Here is a 13116-nt window from a genome sequence, read left to right on the forward strand (position 1 = left end):
TATTTTGGTGTGAGGTGCACGTGCACTTAATCATGGTGTGTATATATACACATATACATACCCTCTAATACGGAGTCTTCAGTCTTCGGCTGTGTATTTAAAAGCCTTTTGAAGAAGAAAGACCCCCTCGACTTTCTTCCAACTTCGTTCTAAAATGGTGAGAATAAGCAAAGCCCTTCTGAAAGAAGCCAGCTCCGGTTTCACCAACACGCTCTCCCAAATCCTTGTCTGCCCCCTCTCCAAACAACCTCTAAGGTCATCGTTCCATTTCGATTCCATCATTTTCAATCATTCTCCTCAATCTGTGGTGCACAATTTGGTTTGATTTTCTGTTCTTTTTTTTTTCTTTCATTAGGTATTGTGAGGCGTCGAATTCTCTTATCAGCGATACGATTGGTGTTTCTTTCCCTGTAAGTATCAGCTTGAATTCTGTAAAAATTTGTACTCCGGTATTATTCTTCATCTCTGACCATTAGCGCTCTGGTTCTTCTTTTAGATCGTCTAGGCTGCTGTAGCTGGTTTGTTTTATGAAGTATTTCTCAATTTTGGTAGGTTAGGTAGTAAAAGTGGTTGTAGGGATCAGCATCTAGTGTTGAAACCTTTGCTATTTTTCTTTTTCTTTTCTCTCTCCTGGTTGGTATGCCTTTAATCCATCACCACGAATGACCAAGCAAGCCTAGGGTTCAGGGAGGTATTCATATCATATGTTATTTACGCCTAGCGTTTAGAGTTGTGACATATATAAACTCTCTGATGTAATGACGCCTCTTTATTATATGATATGAATAAACTGCTCTCTCTTTGCTCAAAGAGATAAGTAGCATAATGTTAGTGAAGTGCATAGATTTATATGTTGATGGTTGTTATATACACTTTCTTGTTTTCTTTATTTGTCTGTTTTATAACACCCCTCGTTTAGGGGAGTTAGGTTATAGGACATCTGTTTGTTGTATGTTGTAATTTTGCATACTGTTGTGTTAGATAAGGGACGGAATTCCTTGTTTGGTGCCGAAGGAAGGAAGAATAATCGAAAATGATGATGCATTGAAAGGTGAGGATACTGTTGAGATTACTCGAGAAAAATGAGCGCTGGTTTGTTTGGGGGTGGAAGACAATTTTTTATTTCTTGAGCTCAATAATGAGAAGAGATGTCAACACAACGCCACAACACTTCACACTTGTATTTTTAAGTTTCCACTTTAGAATGAATTGAATGGTTTCATTTTCTCAAACTGCCTGTTGTTGCCCAATAATAGTCAGATTAGACCACTTGTCCACAATTCTTTCTTAGGGTGATTTGAAATTGTTAAACAAGAGAATATCCTCGAAAATTTTCTGTTCAAAACTTTTGGGCTTGTGCTGAACTATCTGATGGTAATTTGAAAAGTTGCTGGTTTCACCTACCTTTGTTCCTTGTTGTTTCCCATAACACCAACTCCTTATCCTTCAGGTTTAACATGTATTGGAGGCCTTCTTGCCTTGAATTACACTGACCCAATCACTTCGTTTCTTTTTGGGTTCTTAAGAAGTTAAATAACAACATACCACAATCGCAGGTGATTTGATAATTGATAATATTTTTCTTCCATGGTGACTATTATCATCATCATTATAGTTTTCTACCTTTACCAATTTATTTCTTTTTCAAATTGTATAGTGGGCACCATCTCATTGAGTTCTTCATAGTAAAATGGGTGTCCTAGTGTGAAAAACTTGTTGATGGCTTTGCGTTCATGCCATCACAAAAGTTGAGTGACAATATTCGGTTGGTTGAGATTGTTCTCAATTGCGAACTAGTCAAAATCATAAACAATAACCACCAATAGATTGACTAGAATACTCATTTTGTCAAGGTTGCCAAGGTCAGCTTTAATTCGCATTATCTTCCATCCTAATTAATCAGAGAAGGTTTGATACTTCAAAAAAAATTTGACTTACTTTTTTTAGAGGATTAGGGAATCATGTTTTTTTTTGTATTTGAGAAAAGTACTAGAGATGTAGACTTCAATCAAATGAAACCATTTCAATTTTACAAACATAAATACATAAATGAAGTAATGGGTTTTAACTACTATACCCCCAAACAAGGATGCCTCGTCACAAGTTGAACTTAATGTTTGCTAAATTTTCATAAATATTTTAATGGACTTTAATTTCACACGAAAGTAAGTTTAAAAGACTAAATTATTCGTCTTTATTATTAATAATATATTAAAAATATAAAAAAATGAAATAAAGAAAGTGGATTAGAGATATCTTAGAATATAGTGTGTGATTAATTCTATTATGTTAATATTATAATTAAAATTATCCTTTATTTTTTTTAGCGATTTTGTTTAAAAATTATTTTCTCCATCCGATCTCTCTTTCTTCTATTCTTTCTTATTCCATTCATCTCAAAAATTAGATAGATATATGAAAAATATAAAACGTGGAAACGGAAATGTATGAAAAATATAGAACGTGAAAACGGAAATGTGAAAAGATTAATTGAGTAATTTCTTAAATTGTGTTGCGAATAAAGTACGATAAACAACAAAATTCATCGATGAAAATGTGGACGAACTGAAAAGGTAGAAGGTTTGTACCTTTTCTAATTGTGTTGGATGAATTACCTAAAATCAATTTAGAAATTATTTAATATAAACATTAAACTTTATACCATATTAAAGTTATTTCTCCGATAAATGATATATCCTACTATTAAATACAAATATAAATTTAGATTATTTATTACATCAAATAAAGTTATAAAATAGATAATAATTGTATTATAATATAATTATAGTATTATATTATTTATAATTTCAAAAATCAATTTTATTTATAATTGGTGTGAAGGTCAAAATCATCTTAAAGAAAAACATAAAATCTTAATTAAAAAAATAAATAAAATTTTAAACACAAAATCTTAATTAAGAAAATAAATAAAATTGTAAGACATTTGTATAGAATCATGAAGAAGGTGATTTCTCTAAACATTTTAATGAACAAAAGCAATTTAGAGTATGTTTGGCCCAACGAGTAAGTTGAAAAAGTAAAATCAATTATTAAACTTGTTAGTGCCTTAAACTCGGGACTAAACAACTCTGTTTCTAATCCTGAACACTCGTTGTTTAGGAACCTGGGAGAAACAGGTTGTTCTTTCAATTTATTTCTTTTATAAATTGAAGAAGGAAAAAAGGGTAGATGTAAAATTAAGCAGATCGTTGTAAAAGCTCCACCCTGTTTATCCAATAGAAGCATTTATAGCTAAATTCATCCAAACGGCACCATATCAAACAGGATAAAGAATAAAGGGGGATTACGAGAAATGCAGAAATAAATGTTAAGTGGTATTCCAAATTCCCATTTTCAAGAATATTTGTTCCAAAACAAAACGTATCAATAAAATGAAGATATGTCAAGCAAAATAATATATCAATTGGACAAGAAACTTCAGAACATAATTAGGTGGGGAGTCCAATCTTCAGAAGTTCCTAATGCCTCGTTCGAAGTTGAGAGATATTTTTTATAGAGCAAAACGCCATGGCAAAGTCTCTGATAAAACAATTAATAAAAGAAGATGGAAAGAACCTTCAAGATTTAGAACAGCAATTGCAGCTCTAGATTCACCTTGCACAACGAAACCCAAACATTTTCCAACTTCTTTTACCAATCACCGTGTTGTTTGTTCTCTCATCGAAGAACTCGAAGTTCTCTGACCCCAAAGATATCAAAAAACCAGCTTAGGGGCAGCCATGGGGAAGCAAATCAAAATTCCCCCACATCATTTAGTACATGCCACCATCACCAAAAACCAAAATCACAACAAAAAAGAATATAAACTTAAGAAACAAAGCATACCAGCCAGCCAACAGCAGCCCACAAAATCAAAAATGCATCCCTCCACCATAATAAAAGGAACTTCTGTTATAGTCTTTTTTCCTTTTTCTTTTTCTTTTAAGTAATTTTTTAAGTTTAAGTTATAGACTTTTAGTTTTTCTTTTCTTTTCTTTTCTTTTTCTTTTCTTTCCTTTTTTTTCTTTTTTTTGGGTTTTTCTTTTTAAAATTGTTTCTCCTCTTTTTCAACTTCAGCTTACCAATTTACTTGGCATCAAGAGAAGAGAATATTCGTCGAGCAAACCATGTGAGCAAACCATGTCACTACCATCTCCTCATTTAAACTCTACAACCCACATCTAGATTTCATCCAGAAGGACGCAGGGGTTCACAGCACAAACTTGGTCTAACTCCTTTCAGAAGATGAATGCTCCGAACCCGCCTTGGTATTACTGTCACCATGGGATGCCTCATCAACATGAACCTCACCCTGTCCACCTTCAGAGACCTTATGATTAACATTCTCTAGTGCAATACCTTGAACACCACCTGCCAGCATATCCTGATTGGAACTTCCGGGGCTTAATGGGCTTAGTGGGCCGGAAATATTAGGAACTTGACCAGGTCGAATAATCCATCTATCATAATCATGTCGCCTCCTTACAGTATCTCCCTAAGAGAAGGGGAAAAAGATAGAAGAAGATTATATATACAAGAATTAGAAAAACATGATTTTAAATTTTACCATTGCATTTTTAAATTTTAATTTTCATTATTATTTTCCCAACCTAGATAAGGAAATAAAATAATCCAAAACCCCTTAGAATTTCAATTACAGATGGAGGAAAAGGCTGGTCCAGGAGCTGATATTTACTGACCTTTACTTCCACAACTGTAGATGATTGCAACGCATCCAATATGGTTTGAATATTTTCAGTCAGGCGTTGAACCTACAAAAGAGTGTCGGGATGACATATTCTTGAAGAATAAGACCAATATATGCACTCTGGTTCCCAGAATTAATCATATTAACTTCCATGATTTAGAAATCTAAAAGGAGAAAACGATGACTATCTACTGACAGAGTATATTATAGAAGCTACATGACAAAAGTCGTTCTTCACAATTATCTCAGAAAGCACAGAACCACCGACCTTGCAGTCACATGCAAGTACTTTTTTATGGAAAAGAACTGCTTTCATCAAGGAGAATGGAAGTGCGAAAGAAAGCCATGAGGGAGAAAAGGAAAATAATAGTAAAACCCAGCAAACGGAGGCAACTACAAAAACTCGAAAAGCAATTCCAAGAAAAAAAAGAAAAGAGAAATACAAGGGCATACAATAAAATCAGTCCACAAAGGCAAGAGCACCCTCTAAAAGGAGGTACTCTAACTATACAAATAGCACCTATAACATAGTTACAAAAAGCCTTTGAAATCAAAACCCACACCAAAACATGATGACAAACAAGAGACCAAATATCACTAGAAACCCTCTCCACAACTCTAATAGCCCTACTATTTGGCTCACCAGACAAAACTCACAAAATAGCGCACCCCCAGGTAAAGCAAAGAAAGCAGCCCTTCTCTCCACAGGAAGAGTTAAGACTAAGAAGGGACTCCTCAATCGCCACACCATCTCTATGTCAAGCAGCCCTAATGCCAAATGTTTGGCAAAAAAAAAAAAAGAAAAGAAAAGAAAAAGCAACCCAAACACTAGCTAGAAAATTCACACCGCCAAAGAATATGGTCCACATTATCATTAGTGAAGTCAGATTCATATCCCTCGTAATAAATCTACTAAGGATGTTCACCACTACCACGAAAACAGAATGAGGCAGAACCTTGCATAATACCTCAATGGAGGAAAATTTTGGTCTCCTAATTACTAAGATGAATCTAAAGTGAGCATAGCTCAACACTAATTGACATGTACTCTGTCCCTTGAGATTGGAGACTCAAATCCCTAAACCCACTTGTACTACAAGAAGGTCAGTTTATCTTAATACACGGGTCATACAAACCCTCCATATTCTCTTAATCAAAGTATTGCTAATGGTTTTCCAAGACTTGCCATCAAGCCAACTGGTCCAAAACCCTTGGGGTATTTGGAGGAAGAAGTGCAGTTGTTTATCTGGAGAGTTGCTACGCCTAAGAAGTTATTTAGTCGTGGGGCTCACATTTCAAGGAGTTAATAAGTCAAAGGAGAAGTTTTTTAGACATGAATCCCACAGTGGGTTTAAGAACTCCTCGTGCTGCCAAACAAGAAGTAGGTTAACAACTCTACTCCCCCAAATCCTTGGGCCAAACATGCCCTTAATGTCACTCATGATCAAGACAACTTGAACCCATATGGCCATATCTTATAAAATCATTTAACGCCTTCAGCAAATTACTCTTTAAAATGTCACTGCTCACTTTTAAATGCAATACCATCAACTATCTAGAATTTTGTGAAGGGACAGTGGATATCTTAAGAAAATGAGTAGGGTTTAGGGTTCCAGACATGGAGCCCACAGTGGGTTTGAGAAAGTGGTAATTAGTAACCAAGACCTGGTTATAAATAAAATAGGGGTTAGGGACGTTATGGAGAGAGGATCAGATTGGAGATTATGTACTGTGGGACTTTATGCATCGTAATTTATCTTTTGATATCGCAATAATAGTAATATATTCTGTTTCTTGTTATTGGGATACTAACAGACTCATCGCCTCCCTATTTCAACATTTGAAATTGTATCCCACATCAAACATTTCATTGACATAAAATTCTTGAAAATTAAAACATGCATCCCATATTTAACTGAGGATGTCAGGGCCCAAAAAGTGAGGCAACATGCATGATGAAACATGGTCTATAAAATAAAGGAAAAATGTCATAACAACCATACAGGGAAACAACAAGAAACTAACACCTATACTTGATTAATCATAGGGTAAAGGTATATGAACCTTCAACCTCCCCGTGGCATAAGACAAAAATCTATGCCATGCTGCTATAAATTAACGTCTTTTCTTGGATTAATTTGAATTTCCATAATAAAAACCCATAATTTAACACCTATGTTGATGCTCTCTCTTTTTTTCAATCATTTGCTGTAAGTAGCCTTTTTTTCTTCATGAGATACACTATTATGATCATTAATAAATCAAATAAGTCTAGAAGCAAAGACTGTTTGAAAACCAAATCTAATATGTGTTGGTAGACATGCTCAAGAGGATTCTTTTCTTTTTTATCAAAAACAGTGGCCAGGATATATATTTCTTTTTTTACTAGACAAGAATTTCTTAAAATGTTTTTGGAAGCCACAGAAAATAAAAGCTAATCAAAAGTTCCAAACATGAGTAGGAAGTAAAGGAAAACATTAAAAAAAAACCATTTTCTAAAAAAATAGTAACAGAGAATAACATGCACAGGCAGGGCACGAAGCAGAAAATAACAGTAAAATGAAGATCTTCCTGTCATCATCGTCAAGAAAAAATTACTTATACATCCTTGATGAAATCCTCTAAAAATTCACCTTGCTGAAGCTAGCAATTAATTTAACTGGAACCCATCCTTCTTCATTCATGTTCTGCCTCAAGAAAGTATCCTTTATTAAATTTTCACCACTGCAATTCACAAATACAAGGTGCAATCACCATTAGAATGTTCTCAAATTTCTAACACTAAACAAGGATGACTGGGAAAAGTTAAAAGCAATCACATTAAATATACCTGAAATAGTATTCTATCTGACTCACTATCATAGCATACAACTGAGGGTCTGGGCCATGAAAAAACATCGCATTTGGTGATATTGGAGCCACAAAAGGTACACCTCTAAGAGCCTCTGGAGGAGGAGGACCAATATACACCACTGGAGGAGCAAAATCTACATGCAGATTCAATCATTAAGCAAGTTCAAATGAGGAAAACTGTGGAACCTCACATAAAAAATGTAGATCCTACCAGGAAAGGGTAGCGGACCACCAATAGCCCTCATTGTTGGAGAAGAAATATAGCCAGTAGTATTAGGAGGTGGAGGTGGAGAAGGTCTAATAAACCTGTGAACCACTCTATGAGGTTGTGCATTGTAATTTCGGTTTGAATTCCAATCTTGATTTCCACGATCATGATCACGTCTAGAACCATAGTTATGATGATGGGAATTGTCACCCCGTGGATGTGAACCGCCACCACGACTCCGAAATGAATTACGTGGTTGTTGATGACCATGATCATTATGTGATTGTGATGATACAAATGTGGTTCTCTGTGTCTGATCCTTTGAAGAATTATTAGGAGCTGTATCAATTACAGGGCTTGAAGGTGCAGACTGTTGAGGGAGGTTACTATTATATGAATTACTCGAACCATTACGCCTCATTGATTTCTGGCGCGAAGTTATTGGATGAGCAAGTGTTGAATCAGGATTAGGACTAACATCATTATTACCTTCTTTGTTTGATGGTGCGGATGATGAAGTTCCTGTCCCCTATGTGCAAAAGAAAAAAAAGAAGAGGAAAAAAGGTAAAAAATGAGCATGTTACATATATTTATTAAAAATAAAATATAGGAAGACTCACTAGTACCCGAAAAAGAAACAGTGAAGACCCTCTTTAGAATTGTGGTAACATATAATTTTTCTTTTGTAAATTTAAGCCTCTATCTCGGTTCTCTTTATTTTTCTACCTCAGATAATAAATTTTGTTGTTGTATGAAATATACAAAAGAAAAATTATATGTCTCCTTGTTTGACAAGGACATCATGCAAAGAGTGGCCTTTTTGGGTTTTTTTCACAGAAGGTTCATCTTCTTCCCTTGCTTTTTCCTTTCAAAGAACACAGTTAATTGACCGAAGCTATTACAAATCCACAACAACGTTCCATTACACATAACAGGAAATATATATTACGTCAATAAATGTGCAATGGAGACCACAGCTATTCTATAAAATAATAGCACGATAGAGATATTGAATCAATAAATTTAGAGTCCCTTTATCGACGTATAACTAATAGCAAATTTAATGAAAATTCTAATTATCCCCTGGAGCCCAAAATTTTCAGTTCATTTCTTAGTCTGTTTCATAGGAGTATTGGCATAAAAATATCCCACCACGAACCGGTTAATGTTTCTCAGCCTATCCAAGGAACTCACAAAGTACATCCAAAACTGAAGACTTTTCAACATTTTTCATTTTCCCCAAACATAGACAAATTTTAGAAACAAATTCTTGAATCTATTCATTAATCTATCATCATTTCGTTTGAGAAATTGAAAAAAAAATTAGCTTAATCATGAAGATAGACTGCAGCAGTTCAAATATTTTCCCAACAAACTGAATGTATCCTTTTTCATTTCTTTAGTTCATGTTATTCTTAAAAACCCCAACAATAAAAAATTGATAGAAAATACCTGCGCGCCAGTAGATCCATCCCCTAAACTTTTAAGTGAATCCGAAGATGATTTAGGAGTAGCCTTAGCAGACTCCGATAAAGCGGGCCAAGACACAGCCCCCATGACAGGCCCAGCCTCAGTTCCATTAGCGAGTTTGTTCCACGCTGGCTTCTTTCCAGCATTGGCAGTCGACCCATTCCCACCATCATAACTCTCACCCACTGGCTCTTCAGAAGAAGAAAAAAACGAAACTGGTTCAACAACAGCAGTCGGAGATGCAGATGACGAAACAACCGCCGCGACATCTATCTCGCCACGAACAATCCGTGTCCATGGAGAAGAGGACACTGTACGTCCACCAGAACGACGTGATGATGATTTGGGACTACTCCCACTGCTACTGTTGTTATTCTGTCCAGAATTACGAGGAGAATGATCTGCAATCGATGCCGTCACCGAATCAGCATCCGGTAAATTAGAAGCAGCCATCGTAAATTAGAAACTAGGGTTTTTTCTTTCAGACGGCAGTACCTTGATCGACGGCAAACAGAGCAAATGGAAACCAAAAATTAAGCAAAAAAATCAAGAAAAAAATCGTGTTCTTCTTTTCTCGAGATTCAAGAACTAGAATGAAGAAACTGAGTTGGAAATTAAGAATCAGAAGGATTTGGAAAAGATTTTTAGAAGGATCGGATCGTTGAGAGAAAAAAAAAAAAAAAGAAAGAAAGAAAGAAAAAAAAAAGGAAAAAGAGACGTAGGTCTGTTTGAGAGTGGCAGAAGGTTTGTTCTCTCTTCTCACTAAGGATGGCTATGGCAATTGCAAGGGTTAGTTTATGGTTACTTGTAAAATTACTATAATGTCCCTCGATTTCCCCGCCTGCGCCACACTATGGGCTTTTCATAAGACGACTCTTTTTAATAGCGCCCATATGGCATATAAATCTTTCTTTCTTATTTATCTATTTCTATCACACCTTCCTATTTTTGTTTCAAGAAATACTTTTTAGGATAAAAAATAATATAACAAAATAAAATATTTATAAAATACGGTAATATTTTAGATAAATTTTTCCTTTTTTGTAATTATATTTTAATTTACAAAATATTTTTTTTATACATTGCGTTATAAATGTTCTCATATTTTTCTTCAAATGTACTTCAAGGGTATGAATGAGATATGTTTTCAGTGTAATATCATTATATAAAGAAAAATAAAGGTTTTCATTTAAATAATAATAAATTAAACTTGATTAACCGGAGTTGCTATAGCTAAAATGAAGTTGCTCAGCTAAGTTTTTTCAAATTCTAAGAGAGTATTTTAAATTTTTAGTCCAAAACAATTTAACAATTTTACTATATTTTGTTATATTTAAAAATATCCTTCTAACATTATTTTATTTTCAATAAATGTATGGGGTGTGCATAGTGTAATATTTGAAACATAATTACTCTATAATAATATAAATTCTACACAAATAAAATTTTATACAAAACTATCTGTTAGTTAAAGCACTAATTATTTTTAAAATAGACATAGGTTGGAATTGAGTTTAAAAGGACAGAAATAATGTGCTGTAATAATATATTTTTATATTAATAAAGGAAGGATTTCTAAAAATTTTTGTATATACTTTCACTAATTTTATTAAATAATTCAAATTCAACAAAATTAGCTGAGATGTAAATCATAAGAAAAAAACAGTTTACAATATATATTATAATAAATTATGGACTATTATTATTGGGGTAAGAATAATTAAAATAATAAGTCGTCATATAATTTAATTATAACAATATAGTATTAATTAATTCACCGTGATATCTAGTTTTCTAATTTAAAATAAACTTTATCCACACTATTTTACTTTCTTTTTCAATAAATTTTGAAAAAAAAACAAAATTTACGACAATTATTTTAGAAACTACGACCCTAATTAAATCTTCAGGACCTTGACTGTATTTTAGAAATTTGAAGATTAAAGTGTCTTTTTGTAACTTGGCAAAACTAATTTGTATTATTTTAGTTATATATACATATAATGTAAAAAAACATAATGTTGATCAGTCTCGAACCTCCTACGTTAAATTCGTTAGAATTACAAAACTTTTTAGAATAGATAGTTTGAATTAGTATTAGGAATCAGATTCAATCTTTGATCATCTACTATCTATAATATCTATAATATGTTCAAAAAAAAAGATTGAACTACACTCGTATCTTTAAATTTGATCTTAAAAAAAAAAAAAACGTGCCTTGTTAATTATTATTAATGACGCTTCTTAAAAAATATTAATAACATTAACTATAAACAATTAATTTCCTTTGAAGAGCTATAAACAATTAATTGTTCTGTATAAGCACTATTTATTAATTTTTGTATGTATATGTGTGATGTTTCAATGTTTTGATTAGCAATGTCATAAAAATATATTTTATTCTTATACAAATAAAATTGTGCACTAGTTTTAATATTACTTTCTCATTAAAATATAATACAACAATTTTAAATAAATGTAATATGACATGCATGGTCAACATTTGAAATCAATAAAATTATTTACAAAATGCAAAGTACAATAATTCACATCATTTTATGATATTAAGGACCATAATATAACAAAATTTCCATTATTTAATTTATGTAAAATAATTATGAATTAATGGTTTTACATTTATTTTCTTGAATTTTAAAAATTTTAAAATCAATATCTCTTACTTTATTATTATTATTATTTTAGTAAATTGCTACTCAAAAAAATAATAAATACTAATAAGATTTAGTTTTAAACAAAATTTAATTTGCATGTCACTTTCGTCACACACACTAAAAAATATAACTACAATATAGTTTTTTTTTTCCTAAATTGTCGTGTGATAGTATATGATAGATTAATTCAGTAAAATGCACATCAAAATTGGTACAAGCAGTCTAAGTATTAAAAAAAATAAAACAAAAGTACATAAGAAATATGACTTTTTTAGCCATTTATTATTTTTATTTCAACCCATTTTAAATAAATCATTGTATTTGTACCAACAAACTTGCTTAACACGAATGTGTATTATTAATCTCAAACTCCTAAGTTTGATATTCTCGCATTATATTTTGTTAAAAAGAGTAAAAAAAAAATATATGATTTATCTTCTAAATTTCAGATCTAATTTATGCATGGTAGGGAAATGTTTGATTTCGACGTAATCCATATGTACCATCAAAACATCTTTTGTTCCTAAGTCTTATTTCAATTTGATCCCTAAATTCAAGATTTATACTTATAATATTGATTTTTCACCGAACATTCATATTCTATTAGTTAATTTTAAATAATTATGAAATGAAAATTTAAAGAACAATTATTCTAAATGTAAAAATATATTAGAAAATATTTATAAATATGCAAATTCCGTTAATAGCATTAATAATCGAAAATAATTAAATAAAAAAATAATTTAATTTTTCTTATAATATTTTAAGATGTATAAACTAAATTGGAATAATTCAAACTAAATGTAAAATTGGATAATAAATAAGCACCAACCAACATGTGAGCAATTGTGCGAATCTTGTGGCTTTCTAATAAAGAAATTTGCCCATACAAAAAAATGGAAAGAAAATAAAATTGTAAAAAAATAATGACTTAGAAGATTCTTTATACAAGTTTGCCTTTTCCTTTTTTGTATATATATTATTGAATGTTTTCCTTTTATGGGTTAAAGTCAGTTTTTAAAAATGAAATGTATTAATAAAGAATATTTGATATTTTCTTTTTTCTATTTACAATGTTATCAAAAAGTAAACGTATAAAATAAAAAAATATTTTTAAATATATGAATCAAAGTATTTACAAAATTTAGATTTTATCGTTGTATAAAATTTTCAATAAAATAAGATTTAGTTTGAAATAAATACTT

At 31.8% G+C, this 13116-nt stretch overlaps 2 protein-coding genes across 2 annotated transcripts; one reads left to right on the forward strand and one right to left on the reverse strand.

Moving 5' to 3' along the window:
- Positions 1–68: 68 nt before the first annotated feature.
- LOC103485154 (uncharacterized) lies at positions 69–1403 on the forward strand. The gene is made up of 3 exons (XM_008442637.3): positions 69–255; positions 356–410; positions 982–1403. The coding sequence occupies exons 1-3, from the start codon at positions 155–157 to the stop codon at positions 1084–1086; spliced, it is 261 nt and encodes an 86-aa protein (XP_008440859.1). The 5' UTR covers positions 69–154; the 3' UTR covers positions 1087–1403.
- A 1911-nt stretch (positions 1404–3314) lies between these two features.
- On the reverse strand, positions 3315–9994 carry LOC103485155 (la-related protein 1C). The gene is made up of 6 exons (XM_008442638.3): positions 9222–9994; positions 7773–8298; positions 7539–7695; positions 7342–7432; positions 4701–4772; positions 3315–4495 (listed from the first exon to the last, which is right to left on the reverse strand). The coding sequence occupies exons 1-6, from the start codon at positions 9690–9692 to the stop codon at positions 4229–4231; spliced, it is 1584 nt and encodes a 527-aa protein (XP_008440860.1). The 5' UTR covers positions 9693–9994; the 3' UTR covers positions 3315–4228.
- Positions 9995–13116: the final 3122 nt, after the last annotated feature.

The sequence above is a fragment of the Cucumis melo genome, chromosome 8, assembly GCF_025177605.1.
Source record: "Cucumis melo cultivar AY chromosome 8, USDA_Cmelo_AY_1.0, whole genome shotgun sequence".
NCBI lineage: Eukaryota > Viridiplantae > Streptophyta > Magnoliopsida > Cucurbitales > Cucurbitaceae > Cucumis > Cucumis melo.